The 24614-nt window shown below is 34.9% G+C and overlaps 1 protein-coding gene across 4 annotated transcripts in view; it reads left to right on the forward strand.

Moving 5' to 3' along the window:
• Window positions 1–24144, forward strand: part of QSER1 (glutamine and serine rich 1) — an 87389-nt gene extending 63245 nt beyond the window's left edge. Inside the window, exons 5-13 of one of the 4 annotated variants that reach the window (XM_058546202.1) lie at window positions 5544–5872; window positions 6807–6923; window positions 7792–7925; window positions 8759–8976; window positions 14340–14477; window positions 17005–17102; window positions 20774–20926; window positions 22157–22252; window positions 23155–24144. In XM_058546202.1, the coding sequence (XP_058402185.1) occupies window positions 5544–5872; window positions 6807–6923; window positions 7792–7925; window positions 8759–8976; window positions 14340–14477; window positions 17005–17102; window positions 20774–20926; window positions 22157–22252; window positions 23155–23295 (1424 nt within the window). In that variant the 3' untranslated portion in view covers window positions 23296–24144. Of the gene's footprint in view, window positions 1–5543; window positions 5873–6806; window positions 6924–7791; window positions 7926–8758; window positions 8977–9958; window positions 10002–14339; window positions 14478–17004; window positions 17103–20773; window positions 20927–22156; window positions 22253–23154 lie in introns of those variants that run through there. The other 3 variants (XM_058546203.1, XM_058546204.1, XM_058546205.1) reach the window with 3 other exon arrangements.
• Window positions 24145–24614: the final 470 nt, after the last annotated feature.

Raw genomic sequence — 24614 nt, forward strand, 5'->3', positions numbered from 1 at the left:
TTAGGTTATTTAAGAAAATGTATATGTATATATTAGAGGTAAATGATAGATCTAGAATTTGCCTTAAACTATCCCAGCAAATATAAAAGGGATGACAGGTTGATGAAACAAGTATACCAAAGTGTTCGTGGTTGTTATAGCTGGGTTATGGTACATGAAGGTTTGTATTCTCTACTTTCGTGTATGTTTGAAATTTTTAATAATAAAGTTTTAAAAAATCCTCCCTATCCTTATTTGTTTTTAGATTGCTTGATCTGTTGATTCCTGGAAAAGGTGTGTTCCAATTAAGTTTCCAATTATGTTTTATTGTTTTTCTAATACTGTTTACTTGATACGTTTTTTTTTCCCCCTCCCCAGATCCCCAGTACATGGTTGAATATGCTAGTTGTAAGTCATTCTAGTTGTTCTATGTAAGCTGCTGCCACAGCATGGCAACTGACAGACAGGTGGTGTGGTTCTGCGACCAGGAAGCAAACCTGGGTCACTGAAGCGGTGAGCGCTGAACTTTAACCACTAGGCAATCAGGGCTGGCTCTACTTGATATGTTGTCTTTTTTGTGTGTGAGGAAGATTAGCCCGGAGCTGACATCCGATGCCAATCTTCCTCTTTTTGCTGAGGAAGATTGGCCCTGGGCTAACATCCGTGCTCATCTTCCTCTGCTTTATATGGGACGCTGCCACAGCATGACTTGACAAGTGGTACATCAGTGCGTGCCTGGGATCCCAACCTGAGAACCCTGGGCTGCTGAAGCGGAGCACGCGCACTTAACTGCTACACCACTGGGCTGGCCTGTACTTGATACGTGTTTAACCCAAGTAATTGGGTACTTAAAATTTTACTACAGTTAAATTTCCTTTTATCATAATAAAATCGCCCTTTTTCCTATTTAATTTCCCATTTCTGTTTTTAATATTGCCATGCTAATTTTTAGTTAGCATTTTTAGTATATTTTTCCATATCTTTATTTTCTTCTTTAAGAACATTTACTCTTGTGAAATATAACTCACTTATGGGAATATAACATACATAAGGAAAACACATAAAATTTGCATAAATTTGAAAATGTAGACATTATTTAAGCCATATTCTCTGATCACAATGCAATAATTTTGTAAAAGAATAGATGAAAGAAAAAAGAAAGAAACAAAGAAATAAAAATTAGTTTTTATTTTTAAAACTTTTAAATAATTTCTAATAACTTGTTCTAAATAACTTGTGGCTTGAAAAGGAAACCAAAATTGAAATGACAAACTACTTAGAAAAGACAGTGGAACATTATATTTTAAAACCAGTGGGATATGCCAAGAATGTGGGGTAAAGAAGGAAATTTATGGTGTTAAATGCTACTCACTAGAAAGCAAAAAAGTAAACAATAAATTGACTATTAAATTAAACCCAACTCATAACATCTAGAACTAACCACTATCTGAGTTGTATGGTAATCGATTCCTGCTTTTCCTTTGTAATTTACCACCTGTGTATGCATCCCTAAACACTGTTATTTTGTTGTGCTTGTTTTAAAACTTCATATAAACAGTATCATACAGTATTGATACATTTTTCCCTCTACTAATTTGGAAGTTATTCTTTTTAGAAAAATATTTACTTAATACTTATTATGAAAATTTTCAAACGTGAAGATACAGAGATTGGCATAATTAAACCAATTTATGCATCATTCAGTTTCAATAATCATCAATATGTGGTTAGTCTTGTTTTATTCCTATCCTTACCTACTCTCCCGCCCCTGATTATTTCGATGAAATATTTATCTTCTTTTCCTGGTTATAATAGAAATTACAATATGCATTGTCAGCCTCTCAAAATGTGTTAGTATCTTACTCTCCTCCTGGATAATATAAAGACTTCTGAACACTAGAACTCCATTTAATCCCTCCTAACTTTAATATTACTGTTACTATGTATTTTAGTTCTTGTTTTCTAACACTCAACAAGAGGTCATTCATGGTGTTGATGGTCAATGTTTGTTTAGACTTACGTGTTTACCATGTTGCCCTTCACTCTTCTTGCACCTGATGTCTTCTCTTTGGCATCACATTTCTTATGACTAAAGCCTGTCCTTGACAGTTTCCTTTTCTGAGGGTCTGCTGGTGGCAGTATCTCTGCTTTTGGTCATAGATAGCTGTGTGCTTTTTTTTTGCCGTATAACTTAGAAAGTATTTTCAAAATTTAGTGACATTGCTGGTTTCTCGACAGTGTCAAGGTTTCTCAGTTCTTTTTTTTTTTTTAAAGATTTTATTTATTTATTTTTCCCCCAAAGCCCCAGCAGATAGTTGTCTGTCATAGCTGCACATCCTTCTAGTTGCCGTATGTGGGACGCGGCCTCAGCATGGCCAGAGGAGCGGTGCGTCGGTGCGCACCCGGGATCCGAACCCGGACCGCCGGCAGCACAGCGCGCACACTTAACCGCCAAGCCACGGGGCCGGCCTCTCAGTTCTTATATCAATAAAAGTGAAGGACAAAAATAAAATTGGTTGTAAAACCTATCTCAATATGTAATATTCTCCCATGGATCTGTAAATGAATAATTTTTAAATGCCACATCCACCCCAAAGAAGCATTCTTTTTACATTAGATTCGAAAAAATATTAATTTGGATCTACTGTTCAATTATTATAGTGTTAGAAATGTTTAATATTTAGAGCCTTCTAGTCATAAGACATGAAAAGTCGATTTCCGTTTATAGACATTTTTGAGGCAGAAAAGTATGATAGTGTAGTTATAGTAGCTTAAAAATATATTGCAGTAGGATAAAATTCTGTAGTATGGGTTCCTAACATGATTAGATTATTTTTCCCCAGTGTTATTGAGATATAATTGGCATGCAACTGTATGAGTTTAAGATGTACAGCTTAATGACTTAATGATTAGATTATTCATCTGTATTTCCTCAATAGGCCTCTCCCCTTGATTGGGAGGAATTGTATGAGGATTGTTTTAATTTGGGGTACAGAACAGGTAGGCTGGCTGGTGACAGCTGCTGGACCCCCAGTCCCTCCTCTCCCTAATGCTAGGGAGCTAGAATAAGGAGAGCTCTACTCTCATTGCCAAGCACTTTAGTTCACTTATTTCCCTTGCAAATCTGCTTTTCTATTTTTTCTGTGTTTCATAAGTCTGGATTTGCCTCAGGCTCCACTTTGATTCCCTCTCAATGCCTCCACCACTGTAGGCAGAGTGCACTTTCTTCAGGGAATGGCTTTTGCATTTTAGCCCATGATCAAATACTCCTGCTGCCTACAGCTCAGTGTAAGCAAGGAGATTACTGGCCTTCCTGCTTTTGTTTACTTATTATTATTATTATTAAATATATTATTATTTTAGTTCATGAGCACTGTTCAAAATTACCACTAGAATGCTACATGCTCTTTGTATTTGTTTCTCAACCCAGAGTTCCTCTATCAGCTTTAGCCTTCGAAGTACTTGTGAACAGTTTTATTAAATTATAATTCACATACCATAACATCCGCCCATTTAAAGTGTACCATTCACTGGTTTCATGGAGTTGTGCAACCGTGACCACAGTCTAATTTTAGAACATTTTCATCATCCAAAAAGAAACCCATTATCAGTCACACCCAGCCATAGGCAACCACTAATCTACTTTCTCCATAGATTTACCTTTTTGACCTTTCATGTAAAAGGAATCATATAATATTTGACCTTTTGTGACTGGCTTCTTTCATTTAGCATAATGTTTTCAAGGTTTATCCATGTTGTAGCATGTATCAGTACTTCATTCCTTTTTATTCCCCAATAATGTGGATATACCACATTTTGTGTACCCATTCATCAGTTGATGGACATTTGTTTTTTTTCCCACTTTTATGAATAATGAATAATGCTGCTATTTTATGAATAATGCTATTCATATATAAGTATTTGTGTGGAATTTTGTTTTTAAAATTTATTTCTCTAGAAGGTGAAATTCAAAATTGGTGGAATTCTACCTGGTGGAATTCCTTGGTCATGTGATAAGTCCATGCTTAACATTTTGAGGAATGGCCAGACTGTTTTCCGAAGTGGCTGTACCGCTTTACATTCCCTCCAGCTAATGTACAAGGGTCCCAGTTTCTCCACATGCTTGCTAACAGGTTACTGTCTGTATTTGTAATTGTAGCCATCCTAGTAGGTGTGAGGTTGCCTTGATCTAATGGCTAATGGCCTTTCATGTGCTTATTGACAATTTTTTATTTTCTTTGGACGAATGTCTATTCAGATCCTCTGCTCACTTTTTAAATTGGGCTGTTTGTCTTTTTATTATTGAAGTGTAAGAGTTCTTTTATATATTCTGGATACAAATCTCTGGTAAATATATGATTTTTAAACATTGCTTCCCATTCTGTGGGTCATCTTTCCACTTTCTTGATGGCATCAGTTGCAGCACAAGTTTTAAACTTTGATGAAGTCCTGTTTATTTTTTCTTTTGCTACTTACTTGTAAGGTCATGAAGATTTACGCCTATGTTTCCTCTAAGAGTTCTATAATTTTTGCTTTTACATTTCAGTCTATGATCCATTTTCAGTTAATTTTTGTATATGATGTGAAGAAGGGATCCAACTTCATTCTTTTGTATGCAATTATCCACTTGTCCTAGCACCATTTGTTAAAAAGACTATTCATTCTTTCCCCATTGAATGGCTTTGGCGCCTTTGTTGAAAGTCATTTGACTGTAAATATAAGAGTTTATTTCTGGACTTTCATTGTACTCTATTGATCTATGTGTCTATCCTTATGCTCCCATCACCCTGTCTTAATTGCTGTAGCTTTGTAGTAAGTTTTGAAATTTTGGAAAAAATTTGTCTGGTTTAGGTATTGGACTAATACCTCATAAAATGAGTTGGGAAGTGTTTCTTCCTATTTTTTGGAGTTTATGGTGGATTGGTATTAATTCTTACTCAATTGTTGGCAGAACCCACCTGTGAACCCATTTGGGCCTGTGCTTATCTTTGTGGGATGTTTTGAAATTTCTTTTATTCTCTTTACTTGTTATTGGTCTACTCAGATGTTTCTTCTTTCGTCCTTTTTGGTAGTTTGTGTCTTTCTAGGAATTTGTCCATTTCATCTAAGTTATTTGTTAGCATACAGTTTTTCCTATTATTACTTTATAGTCCTTTTTATTTCTGTAGCTTCTAGTGCTGTTTCAAAGTATTTTGGGGGGTGCTGTTTTCCTTTCTCATATCCAGTCGGCTTTTCTTCGTCTAGGAGTTCTTCACGGCTTTGGTCTGCTGACCTTTCCTTGTCTTGCATCACTTTTGTGTCTCTATCCTTGTGCTACTTAAGTGGACTTGGGGGTTAAGTGTAGGTCGGTGGAGGTTCTCAGTCTGCTTGTCATCAAGATGTAATTCTCACCACTTTGATTGTTGGAGATTAAGTACCATTTTTTAAATTTCTTACTGTGATTTCCATTGTTTCAAATAATTTGATGACAAAAATAATCAAGTCTTTCTTTTTAAACTGTTCAGATTTTACTCAAAACAAGTAAATGCTTATTTGTATGACTGATTTGCATTTGCTTGATCTAGTTTCAGAAGCCCTACAAGTGGCAACTACTAGCCCTACTGCCACTACCACTGGCACTGCTACTGCTTCCCCCACCACTGTAGGTGCAGTTAAGCAAGAACCTCTCTACTCTCCTTCATCTGCAGTAAATATCCTGGAAAATATAAACTCTACAGAACCCTCAAAGCCCATCGAACTTGATGGTCTTCCTTCAGACCAATTTGCAAAAGGACAGGACTCTGTTGCCGTAGAAGGTTTTACAGATGAGGAAAACATGGAAAGCGGCGGAGAAGGCCAATACAGGGAGCGTGATGAATTTGTGGTAAAGATAGAAGACATAGAGACTTTTAAGGTAATGAGAATGTTCACAGGTGTAAAGGTCATAGTTTAATGGGAGTGCCCTATGATAGCCTTCTTGATCGCTTTAATAGGATGCATCTAGCTTGAATTGCAAAAAGCTATGTTTTTATAATTATTCTAAGTTGTCATAATTGTTAATAAACTAGTAGATATGAGATATTTTGAAAAAGAAAATAGCTTAAAATAATTTTAATTTATGTCTGAGTTTTATGTATTTCTGACTAGTCAGTATGTTGCATTTAGGTACTAGTAGAGCAGTTTTTGAAATGCTAATTTTTTTCAAAGCTCCCAACTCATTGTATTATTAGGACTTTGGAGAAAATGGTCATTTATCTCATTTAAAAGTTTAAAGAAAATAACAGGAATATAATGTAAAGTAGAATTAGACTTATTTTCATAATTTCAAATTGTAAAAACCATGAACAGAATGTTACAATGTCATACAAGAAAATTTTAGCTATGTTTAAGAAAACCGATTCTTGGGTTTTTGTATGCTTGTTTTTGACTTTACTTTTTAATTGGGGTGGAGAGGAATGACATTAAAAAGTACAATTAAGAATATAACATTCAAATTAATCTATGTTCCTTCCATTCACAGTTAACTACTGTTAATATTTTAGCATATTTGTTTCTAGTCTTTTTGAATATGTACATAATATTATAAAATTGCATAAATAATGTATGATAATATCACTAGAGGAAAACTTTCCAGTAGCTATATGAAAGGGTGATGTGCTCCCTATTTCTGGAAGAATTTAAGCAGAGACTGAGTAGCCAGCTTATGAGACTTATTGCAAAAGTTCAGCTAGGTAAAAGCTAAGAGGTTGAGCTAGACAGGTCCTTAAGATTCCTTTCAGCTCTAAGATTCTATAAATCTAGATATATGTTCTAGTTTTTATAAATGTGATTAATTCTGCTTATTACAGGAGGCTTTAAAAACAGGAAAAGAACCCCCAGCTATTTGGAAAGTACAAAAAGCTTTATTACAGAAGTTTGTTCCAGAAATTCGAGATGGGCAAAGAGAATTTGCTGCTACTAACAGTGTAAGTAAAATGCTTGTTTACATTAGCCTTTCTATTTTTTGACAGTGATCCTTGGGGAAAATATAGAATGATTTAAATTTAAATGTATTTTATATTGAGCATTTCTGATATAAAATAGCATAAAATTTGAACTACAGAGTATATGATACTCTAATAGTCTGATCTTAAATTCAGTGTGTAAATACCAGCTACTTAAAATTAAATCACTTTATACTGTTGCTTAACCTTTTCTTTCCTTTTTTTTTTTTTTAATGAGGAAGATCAGCCCTGAGCTAACATCCGTTGCCAATCCTCCTCTTTTTGCTGAGGGAGACCGGCCCTGGGCTAACATCTGTGCCCATCTTCCTCCACTTTATATGGGACGCCGCCACAGCATGGCTTGACAAGCGGTGCATTGGTGTGCGCCCGGGATCTGAACCTGCGAACCCTGGGCTACTGCGGCAGAGTGCGTGCACTTAACTGCTATGCCACCGGGCAGGCCCCTTTTCTTTTTTTTTAAATAAAGGAGAGGAATTAGTATTAGTTTGTGAAGAGTTCAGATAAACTCAGACTCTCTTATATTGATTATTCTACCAGTCAAATATCTTGATGTACCGTAAGACTTACAGAAGTTATTCTTTTGTCCTTAAGTAGTTTAATAGCATTGAGTAAGTAAGCATCTGATGATTAGCCAAACAAGATTACTTCAGTGTTTGGGCTTGTAGTTAAGAATGAGGCTGGGATCATTTTTATTCACGTGCAATTAGTCTGGCCAGAGCTGCATTTGAAAAACTTGAAGGATGGCTATATGATAGTCAATCAAGCTGACAAAGTAATATTTTAGGTACAGAATGTATAATTATGTAATTCAAAGCGTTTCTTTCCTTAGTACCTTGGATATTTTGGAGATGCAAAGAATAAATACAAAAGGATATATGTGAAGTTCATTGAAAACACCAACAAAAAGGAATATGTCAGAGTGTGTTCCAAAAAGCCAAGAAATAAGCCTTCACAAACTGTCAGGTATTTATTTTCTTATGTAATATATTTGTAGTAAGACAACCTTTCTGAACCTCCCTTTTTATCCATAAAATGAAAATAATAATGGAGTGTTAAATTTAAAATGAAATAAATTGTGAGAAAAAACTGTAAGTCCTGTACATTACTAGGCAAGTGTATAGTAGAATTATCACGTGTGTTAATGTGACTCTGGGCTTTCTGGACCATGAATCTGGAAGATAACTGACCTGGCCACATTCCTTGTGATCTGTACGGGAAAGGGAGTGTGACCCTAGATATTCTCAGTCTAGTGCTAGGAAGATCGAGTGTAATTAAGGTTCCAACTTAACTGGAAGCAGCCCACCTATTCTTATGATGGAATTTTATCCACTCAAATCTCTAGGACTGGCATACAGCACATCTCCTTCAGGGGCTCTATGACAGATGTAGTTGGGTCTCTAAATCAAAACCTGGCACCACTGGAGCCTGTGAGAGTTTCTGATGATCAGAGCTAGATGTGGCTATCAAGGGTTTATCATACATAACTTCCCAAAGCCCGTTGATCGTCTGTTGTGCAGCCTCACACTAAGGAAAATGAGTTCATGAAGGGAGAGGAGGAGCGAAGAGAGAGAAATAGGGATTGAATTAATAGTCTTTTAATTGAATATTGAATGTCAGTGATTAAAGAGTATTTCAAGAGAATTTTGAGGGACTCACCATTGGAGATGTATAGGACTTGGACTTGATTTTGGAGATGTTGGCGAGGTTCACTGTTTCTCTTTTTTTTTTTTCTTTGTCTAATTTATTTTAATTTAATAATATTTCAGTGTTAATGAAGTTTGTTTGTAACGTTGCAGAACTGTTCAGTCTAAGCCAAGTAGTAGCAGTAAAACTTCTGATCCTCCAGCACCAAAAACTACAACCACAAAAACCCCTTCCTTGAAACCCAAAGTTAAACAGCTAAAAGTAAAGGCTGAGCCACCACCAAAGAAACGGAAGAAATGGAAAGAAGAGTTTTCATCCTCCCAATCTGACTCATCTCCTGAGATCCATTCTAGTAGTAGTGATAATGAGGGTGAGTTCTCCGTGACATGAATACCTGGGTAACTTTTGATGATTTGCATGAGTGGAGAGGAACAGTGACGCTGACAATTCAAAATTCATTTATTTTTAGAGGATTTAGCTATCTAATTAAGTTCTGCTTAGGTTTTTGTAAAAATAAATTCACGTTTCCTGAACACATCAGCTGAAAGCACAATTTGCCCACACATACAGGCTTGTAAAATAGAAAATGCAGTAAAATGAGTTCTAGCCTGAGTAAGGCCAGTTATCTCACCTCTCTTGGTAGGATGGGGATTAGATCAGTTGGTTGACTAAGAATCCTCTGGTTCCAAACTTCTTAGTCTATGTTTATGCTAGAAGAAAAGAGTACAACAAGCCTAGGAAGCAGCAACTGTGAAACTGTAGTTAATAGGATGTAGTAATGTATATAATGATATATACTTCCATGTGAAATGAATATGTTTATTAATTTTACAATATAATGCATACTTCTCTGTATCTGCCAGCAGCCAGCCAGTTGCACATGACTAAGTGAGGTGCCTTAGTTTTCTCTTTTATAAAGTGAGAATGTTGAAATAGATTAGCAATTATCAAAATTTTTGACCTTAGAACCCTTTCACATTCTTAAAAACTGTTGAAGACACCAAAGAGCAGTTATGTAGGCTATATATATTGATATTTACTTTATTAGAAAGTAAACTTGGGATAGTTGTAAAATCCAAGAATATACCAGCGCACATTCCATTAGCCGTCAAACTTGTGTAAAATGTGCAAGAGATTTCAAGCAGGTCAGTGGTGTAGAGCAGAGGTTGCCAAACTATGGCCAGTGGGCCAAATCTGATGGCTATTCTTGTGAATAAATTTTTGTTGGAACACCAATGTATTTACATATTTTCATTCAGTTGCTTTCCCACTACAGTGGCGGATTTGAGTAGTTGCTACAGAAAGCGTTTCACCCTTAAAACCTCGAATATTTACCATCTATCTCTTTACAGAAAAAGATGGTTGACCCTTCTTCTTCTAGAGCATAACTTGAAGGTAGGCAGGAAAAGATGAAAGGATGATGGAAGGTTGTGCTTGCCATGCTAAAGCTAAAAAGCTTGGGATCCTACTCTCTGTAACGAGAGTCCTTGGAGGGAGTTAATGAGGGAGCAACATGGTAAAATCTGAATTTGAATTATAAGACATCATAGTTCAGGTGTAAATTGAAAGTCTGAACATAAGTTGTGGCAACAGGGATGGAGGAGAGGAGACACATTTGAGAAATTCAGGATATAATTTTGGCAGAACTTGAATGACGAAATGGGTGTTGTGGATACTGTTGAGCTTGATGTCCGGGATGATTTCTGTCGTTACAAGTATCATTGCTTGGGAGCTGACCTTAGAGATATTTTGAATAGAAATAGAATCATAATAAAAATTCTTCAGTGCAGAAGTCTACTTTATTGTTTTTAAAAGCTACTTATGAACTGCTGTTTAGAAGTGTGCACATCATAATTTATAAAGAAATGCAATGCTTTGAGTATGTATGGAAGGCATTATATGTCACTTTTGCTGTTCACATTCCTGCCTACTGTTCAGAATAGAGAAGTTTGGATTCTGAATTTGCACTCCATTATACAGCTTCCTCAAATGAGTTGCCACTAGGTGTCACTAATAGGCAAGCATTTTTAGTACTTCTTAAAAAGAAAGCCAATATTGATAATAAACATAGATTTATTAGGCTGGTTTTCAAAGTGTTTGTTGCAAAACTTCTTTATAATCGTCACATTTATTGAGTATTCCAAAACACTTTTGTTTTTGTGGGCTATAGCTATTGATATTTACCGAATAGCAATTAAATTAAAAAAATTATTAAAATTAAACCCATTACATATTATTTTAGTATTTTTTAACAACTGTATTTTTCTAAACTAACAGTGTTTAGTTAGAAGAGTAACATTTTCAAATTAGCTTGTACATTCAGTTTGTTATTATATTTTTTTTTCGTTAAAGCATATGAAGAAAACGCAACCTTACATAGATACATAGTTGGGAAAGGGAGGAGTATTTTAATTACCTTTTCAGATAATTATGGATATTTTTATTTGATACTCAAGTTTTTTATATGATAAACTTGACAAGTGGTAGTTTCTTCAACTTTTCATACTTGTTACATTAAAATCTATTGGTTTGTCTTACCCTTTGAATGTTTCTTTCATCCATGAATGATTTTGTAACATTATTCATTGGTCATGTGAAAATGTTTTTTAGCTCATTAATGTACATATTCTATTTAATTTTTTTCACATTTAAAAAAATTGTGGGGGCCGGCCTGGTGGCATAGTGGTTAAGTTCATGCCTTCGCTTTGGTGGCCCTGAGTTTGCTGGTTCGGATCCTGGGCGCAGACCTACTCACCACTCATCAAGCCATGCTGAGGCAGCATCCCACATAGAAGAGCTACAACTCTACAACTATGATACACGATTATGTACTGGGGCTTTGGGGAGAAAAAAGAAAAAAGAGGAAGAGTGGCAACAGATGTTAGCTCAGGGCCAATCTTCCTCAAAAAAAAAAAAAGTTAAAAAAATTAGTGGTAAAGTATATATAACATAAAATTTGCCATTTTAACCATTTTTAAGTGTACAATTCAGTAGCATTAATTATATTCACACTGTTTGTATAACATTATCTATTTCCAAAATTTTTTCATCACCTGAAACAGAAACTTTGTAACCATTAAGCAATAATTCCCATACTCCTCTTCTCCTAGCTGCTGGTAATCTCTTATTGTTTTCTGTCTCTATGAATTTGCCTTCTCTAAATGTCTCATATAAGCATGTCTGGCTTATTTCACTTAGTATAATGTTTTCAAAGTTCGTCCATGTTATAGCATGTATTAGAACTTCCATTCCTTTTTATGGCTGAATACTATTCCATTGTAAGTTTATCCATTGTGTGTTCATTTTGTTTATCTTTTCATCTGTTGATGGACACTTGGGTTGTTTCCACCTTTTGCCCATTGTAAATAATGTGTAATGAACATTGGCATACAAATATCTGTTTGTGTTCTTGCTTTCAATTCTTTTGGGTATATACCTAGGAGTGGAATTGCTGAGTCATATGATAATTGTATGTTTAGCTTTTTGAGGAACCACCAAACTGTTTTCCACAGTGGCTGCATCATTTTACATTCCCACCAGCAATGCATGGGGGTTCCAATTTCTTCACATCCTCACCAACACTTATTATTTTGTGTTTTTTTTGGTTATAGCCATTCTAGTAGGTGTGAAGTGGTATCTCATTGTGATTTTGATTTGTGTTTCCCTAACGACTTAGGGTGTTGAGCATCTTTTCACTGCTCACTGGCCATTTGCTTATCTTATTTGGAGAAATGTCTATTCAGATCCTTTGCTCATTTTAAAATTTTATCATTTCTCCTTTTGAACTTGAGTTGTAAGAGTTCTTTATGTATTCTAGACATTAAACCCTATCAGATATATGATTTGAAAATATTTTCTCTCATTCTGTGTATTGACATTTCATTTTCTTGATAGTGCCCTTTGGTGCACAAAACTTTGAAATTCTAACGAAGCCAAATTTATCTATTTTTTTCTTTTATTGCTTGTGCTTTTGGTATCATATTTAGAATCCATTGCCAAATCCAAGGTCATGAAGATTTACCCCTATATTTTCTTCTAAGGGTTTTATGGTTTTAGCTCTTACGTTTAGGCCATGCATTTTTACAGTATCAAGAAATAACATATATTAATACCACTACTGATCTCATCAATGATGTCTTTAAGTATTGGGACATTGTCAGCCTCACAGTGGTGGATACAAATTTTCCAGAATTCTAATTTTCACCTGAAACCTCAAATTTTATCATTAGCAACAATACTGTCAGTTGTTTTCCTTGAAGTGACAGGTTTTCTCCATTAATTTTTAAGAAAATGTCTGCTAAGTACCCAAGTCTGTATAGGCATAGTGTGTCTGTCAGTCATTCTTTCAAATAAAAATGGTGTCCCATGGGGAAAAAAGTGGCTGGGTTATTTTGTAACTCAAACAATTGCGTGGATGCTTTTTCTGGAGATGGCCACCCTACTTTGTAGCAGATGTGCTTTATGTGGACCTCTCACTTCGTCACACAGAATATTAAGACATTTGCTTAAGAGTAAAGATTTAATACAATTAATAATTTTTACTGCTTCATCAGGGACTATTTCTCAGTGAAACTAGCTTTTTTTCCCTTCAAATGCATGGCAGTGAGATAACAAAGTCATGGCAAAGAATATGGCTACTAGTACAGTTTGGTGTCACTGCCTTGATTCATGCTAAGTAAGGCACCAACGGTTTTATCCAACATTACTTTTATAAATGTCAGCAGAGTGAAAAAGATATATAACATCTTAATATTGTTATGAAAACAGTTTTGACATCAGAGACTCCTGAAAGGGTCTTGGGGGTCCAAGAGGTCATTGGACCATACTTTAAGAACTGCTGTTAGGGGCCGGCCTGGTTGCATAGTAGTGAAGTTCGTGAGCTCTGCTTTGGCAGCCCGGGGTTCACGGTTTTGGATCCCGGGCGCGGAACGATGCACTCCTCGTCAAGCCATGCCGTGAGTGCGTCCCACATACAAAGTAGAGGAAAGTGGGCACAGATATTAGCTCAGGGACAATCTTCCTCACCCCCTTCAAAAAAAAAAAAAAAAAACTGCTGTTAAAGGCTGTAAAAATAGTTATATATCTGAATGAAAAAGTCAAAATTGAGACACTTCTAATCTTACAGTTCTTGCCATTGAATTTGAGTGAAATTTTCTTTATGCATGGTCTATGTTTACAAAAAAAAATCTTTTTTTATGTCTTGGCTCTAGACCAGAATTTTACAGTAATTTAGGTACGGAAGTAAAAAGAAGAGATATCTATATATTAACTCATACCTTGGATGTCTTATGTCTTTACTGCCTAAATATAGAGAGAGCATCCTTTCTGGAGTAGCACAGCCTCGCAGCAGATGTCTGTGGTAGGCCAGGGAGGAGAAGCAGGTTCCTATGCTGGGCTTGTGTCAGGCTTCAGAGCTACCTGGGAACTTTTTGTAAAGTAGAGTATTTAAGCTTCATCACCACTACCACCACCCCTGCCCCAAAAAAGATTCTGTCTTAATAAGTACAGAAATCTGGATTTTTGGTTTTTTTTAAAAGCTTTCCAGTGATTGTAATGTGCAAAGAAGCTTTGAGAGTCTCTCACTCAGGGTATTTAAAGGCAGAGGGGAGAACCTTGAATTTTGAGAAGTGTTATCTACAATGTTTAATCTGCTTGTAGGCTCTTTTTATGGAGAAAAGTGTTCATAGGTTGTCAGGAAGGAATATTGAATATTTCGTCTTTTCTCCTTCCCAGAATTTGATCCTCCAGCTCCGTTTGTCACTCGTTTTTTGAACACAAGAGCGATGAAGGAGACCTTTAAGAGCTACATGGAATTGCTTGTCAGCATTGCCCTGGACCCTGACACAATGCAAGCCTTAGAGAAGAGCAACGGTACAGTCTGCTGAGTAGTGCTTCCTGGATCTTTGTTATTCTTGTCTGTTAGTTATGTGTTTAATGTATGGTTTTTGTCATATGTATCTATATGTTGTCAGTTAATACAAATTCATGATCTGTTGTTTCTATAGAATGGTCATATCTTTTCATGAATTATCTGAATATTTGAATAACTTTATATTGAATGTATTTTTATTGATCTGTACTCATGGGAAAATTATGTAACTATCCATAAGTTTCTTTCAATTTTAGAATCTTTATCAGCTTTATAATATTTCACTCAATGTCTGTGTTACATGGAAGGTCCACATGTCAATATTTTGTGTTTTCTAATAATTGGAAAGATGAACTGGATAATAATGATGTAAAGATTAAAACTGTATATTTGTGTCTAGTAAAAGCTACATCGCAGAGTAATTATTTTCTGATCAATTAGTAGTAAAACAATATATGCATTGGGTTATATTCATTAATATTATTCCTTTACTAATTTTTCCTTATAGTAAAATAGGGATGAAGTTGATATATAAATAAACTGTATAAAATATATATAATGCTGCTCACTAATATTTACCCTTCAGCTACTATAGCATTCACCAGGGACAGCTAAAAGAAGGAATGAAAGGATTAAGGAGTCAGTTTCCATTACCCTTCTTCTATCAAAATGAGTTGTATGGTTGTAAGATCAGAAGATAATAAGAAAGCATAGTCAGTAACAATATACTTCAACAGCAATGCCTAACAATATGTATTGTTTTATTATTTCCACATACTTGGAAATGAGTTATTCTGCTTTAATCCCAGAACAATTTAGCCGTTTTGTGGATGAAGACAGGGATGCTCAAAGAGGTTAAGTTGACTTGCTTAAGAGCCTACAATTGGCAAGTAGCAGAGAAAGGATTAAAATCTAAGGTTTTTTAGTTTCTGGTCCATTGCTCTTTTTTTTTTTTTTTTTTTTGGTGAGGAAGATGAGCCCTGAGTTAACATCCATGCCAATCCTCCTCTTTTTGCTGAGGAAGACCAGCCCTAAGCTAACATCTATTGCCAATCCTCCTCCTTTTTTTCCCTTTTTCTCCCCAAAGCCCCAGTAGATAGTTGTATGTCATAGTTGCACATCCTTCTAGTTGCTATATGTGGGATGCCGCCTCAGCATGGCCCGACAAGTGGTGTGTTGGTCCGCGCCTGGGATCCGACCCTGGCCGCCAGTAGCAGAGCATGTGCACTTAACTGCTGAACCACAGGGCCGGCCCCTCCATTGTTTTTTTGACCATATAATCAGAGACAGTAATCTGTACATCAGTCATTTTAGAATCATGTAGAGCTGGAAGGGACATTAGAGATTACCTTGTTTAAAACATTTATTTTGTAGATGAAGGTTCAAAGAGATTAAATGTATTTCCTAAAGTTATAGAGCAAGTTAGTGATAGAAGAACCACGATTAAAACCCAATAGTTAATTCCCCAGGTTGGCTTTTTTGCCTTTAAGTGTTTTCTCTGTCAATCAAAACTCCTGGCATCATAAAATACACATCTCTTTTTAGTGGTCATTTCTGGGCAGTTGTATTTTAAATGATTTTTTTTCTATTGCTTATCATTGTTTTCTGATTTTTCTCCATTTAATATAAAGGGGAAAGATTTTAATGGTTATAATATTTAAAAATAATCCACAAATATTTAAAACTTGTTTTTGTGAAATGAAAACTCTTGTAGTCTTTGAATTGATTTAATCACTACTAGAAAGATAAGACTCTCAGGTGTGTTGTAGTGACCTTAGGAAGCACTCCTCACTCAGGACTTTTTCTTCAGTTAGAGGAGGAGCTCTTTCAGTGGTCACTGTGCTTGTTTGTGCTCCAAACATTTTATTCAGCTATGAAATTAGTAACCAGATTCTGAGGATACATTTTCAGAAAAGTCATTTAAGGTAATTAGTATTATAAAAATGTGTTATTGTGCTGATAAATTAAGAAACAGTATACTTACCTAAAATCTTTAATACAGCACCAAAAGTAATTAACCTACACTCTGGAAGTGCTTTTCTTAAAAGAGCTTAAAGTTTTAGGAGTGAAAAAGCACAAAGCTTTGAGTAGGATCTTTGTCATAGTTTTTGTCTCCCTTTTTCTGAAATAACTGTTTTGACTCTTCCCTTATATTTTTGAAACTGGATTTTGATCATTTTTCTTCCCTTACTTTTTCTTTGCCCAAACTACAGTGAATTAAGAATATCATTCTCAGTATTTCATAAAATTTTATAGTGTTAGATAAATTTATGTCCTGTAATGCTGTTACATGGTGGTAAATGAGGTTTGGAGAAAGTGGGTGATCGCCCGCTGGTCATGTAGTACAACAGTCAGTTCTAGTGGCAGGGACAGGGATAGAACACAGCACTTGTCATCCTGTCAGCATACTGTGCTGCTTCTTTCTCACTTGGCTAATGTCTTAATAATGTTCTAAGAAAAAGTTGGATTTTTAACAAGTTTTTGTGTTGATAGTTTATCCTGTTACAATAAATTTTTATCTTGTTTTAGATGAGCTACTTTTGCCTCACATGAAAAAAATAGATAGCATGCTGAATGATAACCGAAAGAGACTTCTTGTGAATCTCCATTTGGATCAGTCATTCAAGGTATTTCCTTCAGATGATTAATTAGCGAAACTCAGTGGCAATCATAGGCTTAAGTATAATAGGAAGGAAAATTTATGAAATTCATTTTCAGTTTTATAAAATTTTCACCCAACGAAAAAAAATTTGATTTTTATTCATTGTGAATCTGTTTAGCTTGTCTTTTTATTGTATTAGGCACATTCTTAGTGTTAATCATTTGCTTGTCTCTGCCTAAATTCATTTCTGAGGCTTTTATATCCTAATATTCCTTCTATATAATAACTTCCAAATGTTTTCAAAAGTATTTCCTTTAAACTACTGTATTCCAATCTTGTTTTTCTTTTAAACCTTTTCAAAATTTTCACATTTCACCTATAATAATGAGAATTGGCCTTAGCACAGTTATCAAAATTCCCTTTACTTGCCATATTTACCCAATATCTAAGGAAAAATTAATACATAATACATTAATTATTACATAATTAATATTAATACATAATAGTAGGGGATATGTATATATCTGTTACTATATCTTGGCACTATAAATTGGTTTTGGTGTTATCAGGAAAACAGAACAACAATAAGCTAATCTAAACTCAGAAAAGTTATGATAGAAGCTACTTAGTAGTCAAAAAATTTCCAGCTTTTCTTATTCAAAGTATAGCATAACAACATGTAGAATCATTTGATTATATTGACCTTGGGAGAAGTTTTTTTATATATTTATATAGCTTGCCTTTTTTTTTTTTTTTTTCTTTTTGTGAGAAAGATTAGCCCTGAGGTAACCACTGTTGCCAATCCTCCTCTTTTTGCTGAGGAAGATGGGCTCTGGGCTAACATCGGTGCCCATCTTCGTCTATTTTTTTATATGTGGGATGCCTGCCACAACATGGCTTGACAAGCAGTGTGTCAGTGCGTGCCCGGGCTACCACAGCGGAGTGCGAGCACTTAACCACTATGCCACTGGGCCAGCCCAGCTTTTTTTTTAAAATAGACTTTATTTTTTAGAGCAGTTTTAGGTTTACAGCAAAATTGAACAGAATGTACGGAGAGTTCCCATATACCCCGTCCCCACACGTGAACAACCTCCCCCATTATCAACATCTCCATCACGGTTCCCTCTGGGTGTTGTACACTCCAAGAGTTTGGACAAATGTACAAGGACAGGTGCCCGTCATTGTGGTCTCACACAGAGTAGTTTCACTGCCCTGAGCATCCTCTGTGCTCTGCCTACTCATCCCTCCCTCCCTCCTAACCCTTGGCAACCACTGATCTTTTTACTGTCTCCATAGTTTTACCTTTTCCAGAATGTCATAGACTTAGAATCGTACAGTATGTAGGCTTTTCAGATTGGCTTCTTTCACTTAGTAATATGCATTTAAGGTTCTGCCATGTCTTTTCATGGCTTGATGGTTCATTTCTTTTTAGCAGTGAATAATATTTCATTGTCTGGATAGATCACAGTTTATCTATTCACCTACTAAAGGACATCTTGCTTGCTTTCTGATCCTGGCAATTATCAATAAAGTTGCTGTACACATTGTGTGTACATGTTTTATTTTGTGTGGACATGTTTTCAACTCCTTTGGGTAATTTGTATAGCTTTTTCACATCCCTATTTTATCTGAATTCCATGTAAAAGTGAAACTTTACTTCATTTTCACTAGGTGAAAATTAAGGCTCTGAGATTGAGTTCAAAGGTAAATGACACCCAACTCTGCTGGTCGTCCTGTGTTCTCACTGACGCGCACTTGCCGAGAGACAGTTAGAAGCTAGTAAGAAGCCCAGTGCTCAGCATCTGCTCTGCTGATTCCTAGTCCAGTATTTTCTGCTTAACTGCTGTCTTCAAATGAAATACTCCTTGGGGAATATCATGTGTTCTGCAGACAAGAGAGTGTTGTTAGATACGTGTTTTCTAAAAAGTTAGTAAATCTTAAAAAAGACCGGTTTTGGCTAACTTTTAGAGATGTCAAACCAGTTCTCTAGTAATTTGTATTAAAATAAAAGCCACCACTCAGAAGTTAATAGATTTAGTGGATATTTAAGCTTATGCAATAGCTTATGAGACGAGCCACTGAAAAATTAGTTTTCATATTCTTATTGTTACAGAAAAAACACAAAATTTCTAATTTTGAAATTATAGTTATTAATTTTTACAGTTTTTATTTACAGCAATTTGCCTTTCAGAGCCAAATACACGTATTAAAAGTTAGAATGATTTGATGTAAAATATTACAAACAGTATATTATAAAAGATTTTCTGTTTTTTAGAAATAATTAGCACCATTTTCCACGATGATCTTGGTAATTTTAGGAATCCTAAAGCCTTTTGAAGTTAATGATGTTCGGTTTTCATCTGAATTCCATGTACTTCCAGTCATCTTTAGCATCTTGTGCTTATTAGAAAGATTATTTAAATTTTCTCTTTTCATTTCTGTTGACCTAGTTTTCACTGTTTCCAAATTTATAATCCATATATTGTCTTTAAATTCTATTTATTGTAAACAGTAATTCTGGGTCCGAAATTTTTCGAGTCTGGGTATGTTTTATATGGAAAGCACCAAAGTGTTTAATAAAAGCACAAATAATCTAAGAAAGAGAATGAAGCTAGAAATTAATAAAAGATTCTTTTCTTTCTATTAAATGAAACTTAACTTAGTTCCCTCCTACACTTATATCTAAAAAAATTAGATTATTTGTTAAAAAATGCCCTGTTTCGGGGATCAATACCACATGCTTAGGCACTCAAACAGAGTTTGGAAAAGAATGGCCTTGAAGGTTGTAACTGTTTATAAAACAATTGAGTTTATCAAGTGAGAACTACATTCTGAATAATAAATATAATGGCAGCACTTGAATCCTTTTAGTGTCAGAATAGTAAATGATATTGGTAGCTCAATTTAATTTTTTAAAACAATAGTTACATTTAGCTACAAATATGATTCAGTTATTGTTTGTAGCTTTTCACGTCAAGATGATTTGCCGAGGAGGTTGGGCATAAATATGCCAGTAGGTTTTAAAGAATGGACTGGAATTGGTTCTGCCACATGGCCACTAAATTATCAGTGGTAACTACTATGTTATTGTGCTCAGAAAACTCATCAGGCTGTTTTGGACTCATCTCACAACTGCTTTTCCAGTGGTCAAAAGAAGTGAGAGAAGTGGTGAGGCCAGAGAAGCATTATAATGCTTCTTGTTTTCCTGTTCTCGTTCTCATCCCTGATCAGATGAATTCTTCATAGCAGGGCTTGGCCAAGTTTCAGGGTGTTAACAGTGGTTTAATTTGTAGAGCTTTGAAGAAGCTTATATGTGTCCCTCTTTCCCCTGCCGTGAAGCCGGAGAGGCATGACTCGAAACTCTGCCTCCTTTGGGAGTCCCCACAGTGTCATGGGCCGTTGCTTAAAGCCGGTCATAAGGTTGGCCCAGATTCAAGGGATGGGGAAATAGATTCCACGCTTTGATGGGAGGAGCCACAAAGAATATGTGGCCATGTTTACACTCCATGTTTGTATGTATATGTACATGTATATTGTATATATTTACCACATCCATCAGTCCCCCCACATATATTTGTGTGTGTGTATATGTACATGTATGTATGTATTTCTGTACTTTAAAAAATAAATTTTAAGGCTGGAAGTAGTTTAGATTAGTTTTCTTCTGATGTGAGTTATTTTTGCTTGATTTTAAAGAGTGCTTTGGAAAGTTTTCCTGAACTAACAATAATTACTCGAGACTCTAAAGCAAAAAGTGGGGGATCTGCCATTTCTAAAATCAAAATGAATGGCAAAGCTTATAATAAGAAAACTCTAAGGACTTCTAAGACAACCACTAAATCTGCACAAGTAAGTATATATTGATTGACGTAGTTATACCTTTTCCAGTTGTTAATATATTCCTACTTAAAACGTTGAAATAAGCAAACATTTTACTATATTGTTGTTAAATGTGAGGTTTTTTCAGGTAGAAATGGGCAGCTGTGGCTTAAGGAACAGAGACTCAGTCTTATTCTTTGTTTTTCTCCACTGCCTAGTGCGTTATCTGGCATATAGCAAGTGCTCACAAATTTTTTAAATAGACTAATAAGCAGGGAATCATCCTATGCTTGTATTTATATTTTTTATATAGTTTTTTTTGTCATTGGATACAAATGCCTACAGATAAGTGAGTGTGCACACTTTTCATAAGATGCAATATGGATTCCATATCTGCAAAATTATTAAAATTGGAATTCATTCATTTTCAAATATAGTCTAAATTACTGCTTTTTCAGAAAACAGCAACATATCAAGTCCACATAAAAAATGTATTCTGTAGAAACATTCACAAATGCAGAAAAACATGCCTTTGCTCATGCAGAATTGTAAGAGCAATTCAGTTGTGTTACCAGTGAGGTTGGATAAATAAAGAGCCGCTCAGATAATGTAATACTACGGACTTTTCACAGAGAAGAGGTAGACTCATTCGTTCTTTCAATGAAAAGTTTGGAATGCCTGTGGTGTGCCAAATACAGTTCTAAGCACTAGGAATAAAACAGTGCAAAAAAGGTCAAAAATCCCCGCCCTCATATAATTTATATTGGGTGGGGTATATGTAATAAAGAGAAAGATATCCAAGTTATAGTTAGATAAAAAACTAGTTATAAAAAAGACACTTGCAGAGCAATATGTATAGCATGATTCCTTTCCCTTTACAAAGTTAGTGTTATTAATATAAGTAGAGGGAGAACATCGAAGAGTGTATAACATACTGTTAACCTTGTTTATCTCTGAAGCAAGAGATTATAGGATTCTTTTACTTTATAAGTCATATTGTATGTTTACTATTTAAATTTTTCTATAATGTTTAATTTTTTGGAATAGTGTATATTTAGATTTAGGAAAAAGAATGAAGATTTTAAAATACAATTTAAATTCTTATTTTGAATAAGCCTCTTGTCGATATTAATACAAGCTAATATCTAGCCATATAAGTCATTTTCATTGAGACTTTTGGTCTAGTATTTTTGTAAATGTATTCTTAGCTTAGATAACTCCATGAAATAAATATATCTATGAACTATTTTCTTTTTATAGGAGTTTGCTGTTGATCCAGAGAAAATACAGTTGTATTCTTTATATCATTCACTGCATCATTATAAATATCATGTTTATCTGATATGTAAAGATGAGGTAATTATTTTTTCACTTATTTAAAAAAGAAATGTATATTTTTCCAAACTTTAAGGAAACTGTATCTATTAATCTGAGGCTCATCAGCTTTTGTAGGAGCTTAAGTGGTGATATTTTTAAGCTGTTAGAGCTTGCTTTACATTGCCATAATAAATGGTCCTTTATTGCATTTTCCTCTCTCATAATGTACAACGATCCTGCTTTAATTCATTTCAGTCACTGCTGTCTTCCTTATCATTAGAATGGCCTTATCCTACTTAATTGCAGAGAAATGGGTTTTTTTTGTGCCTTGGCATGAGGAAATGATAGTTAAAATCTAATTGTAACTTTTAAATACCATAATTTAAGTTGCTCAGAAGTTATTTATGATAGTAATACCACTTTGTGGATGGGATATAAGGAATAATTTGCTCAGAGGTTAAATGGCTGTAGACATTACTACCTATCAGTTTTTTAACTAAAAAGGGTTAAGTTGGCTCAAGGCTATATCTGACGTCTTTGATGGTATGGAAAGATGTTCATAAATCTAACCTCTATCTAGCAAAGGAGAAAGTAAAGATGGTCATGTAATTATGTTGACTACTTTTACAGTACTCCCAAATGCAGAATTGACCCCCAGATTTGCCATTCAGCTTTTAACACAATTGAAAGGAATTGAGAAAGTTTGAACTACTTTTCCTAGCCTTCTTCCCTGCCCCCATGGAGCCAAAAATGACAGGATTAGACTTCACCCAAATTTATTTGAAATAATCCTTTTCCATGGATAGATTTTTAAAAAAAGATTGATGCTTGTAGGTGAATTAATTAATCTCTTTTCATTCAGAATATGGAAACAGTAAGCCCTTATGAAGAGCTTATAAAGTGATAAGTATAAGCTAATGTGACAATTCTTTTTATTTTAGATTTCTTCTGTGCAGAAAAAAAATGAAGATTTAGGACAGGAAGAAATTGTGCAACTTTGTATGAAAAATGTAAAATGGGTGGAAGACCTATTTGAAAAATTTGGAGAACTTCTAAATCATGTTCAGCAGAAGTGTTCCTAACATTTCCACAAAAATGCCGTCTATTTTATAGCACTGATGAAATGGCGGAGGGGGGTGGTCACAGAGGGTCTATGGCCTCAGATAATCAAGTGTCAGCAGTGGTCTCCCACAGGCCCGCCTGCTCTGATCAGGGAACTGCGTCGTGATCTCTGCTGAAGGGCAGTGGTGCTGTCGGGGAAGCAGTCCTTTGGAAATGGACCTAAATCCCACCACATTTGTATCCTAATGAATGATTTTTCTATTTTGTAAACCATTGGGTAACTGAGTTTTATTTTCAGAAATGTTTTTTGAAAAAAGATGAAGCATGCACTAAATATAATTTTTCTTTATTGCTAGAGAGATAACACTTAAGTAACTTGATTATTTTTTCCTGACTCTGACTAAACACCAGAATGAAAGAAAGGTGGCAGAAAGCATAAGTTTGTATTCATGTCTGGCCACAAAATGGAAGGTATTGTACATTATGAAAACAAGTCTGGTGTGATGTGACATTTTATATGAGAATATCATCAATTTAAAATATAAAATTCAGAAACTGCATTCTGCTTTACGAACTCCTTTTACTCTTAACATGTTCAGGAAACTGGATGTGGAATTGGTGCAATTCTGTGACTGCTTTTTGTGTCAAATTTTATTGTGATGAAAAAAACAATGACATACTATTTTCCCTATCTCAAAGAAAAGTATTTTCCTTTATACTGTTTTTCCTTTGGCAAAATTTTCAATTGTACATTTTATTTCACTAATAGTTGTATTTTTCACAAGGAAAATGTGGTTATAATTATGTGTGATGTATCTGTGCTACACTTTTCATTATTTTCAGTAAATCTTATTTAGTTATATATTGAATTTCTATTGTCAGTTCTATCTTGAGGTAACCATTTTTGTCTATACAGATTTGCTTCAGTGTTTCCAGAATATGCATTCAGTGCTAGAGTTAGTTTAGCTTTATAAATGGGGTTGTGTTAGACACTGCAGTAATTTTCTGATTCATGAAAATAAATTTTTTACTAAACTAGCACTTGATTAACTGATCTGTCAAAATAAAACTCTAACCACATGATACATTGTGAAGAATAAACTTTATGATTAGACCTCGAGCAGTGTGAAACGCAGCTCACCTGACGGAACTGGAAGTGGCAGAGCGCTCCTGCGGGTGCCTTTCCAGCCTTTGGGCGTCTATGTAGCCTTCTTTGCTTTGACAGCTAGTGTTGCCAGTAGTTGAGCTGAGACGGTGAATGTATTAGGTTCAACATGACCTTGTGTTTTACTTGTGTTTGCCAACAGGATGCCTTATTTGTTTGAGAAAAAGATTTACT

Source organism: Diceros bicornis, chromosome 7 (genome assembly GCF_020826845.1).
Source record: "Diceros bicornis minor isolate mBicDic1 chromosome 7, mDicBic1.mat.cur, whole genome shotgun sequence".
NCBI classification, from domain to species: Eukaryota; Metazoa; Chordata; class Mammalia; order Perissodactyla; family Rhinocerotidae; genus Diceros; species Diceros bicornis.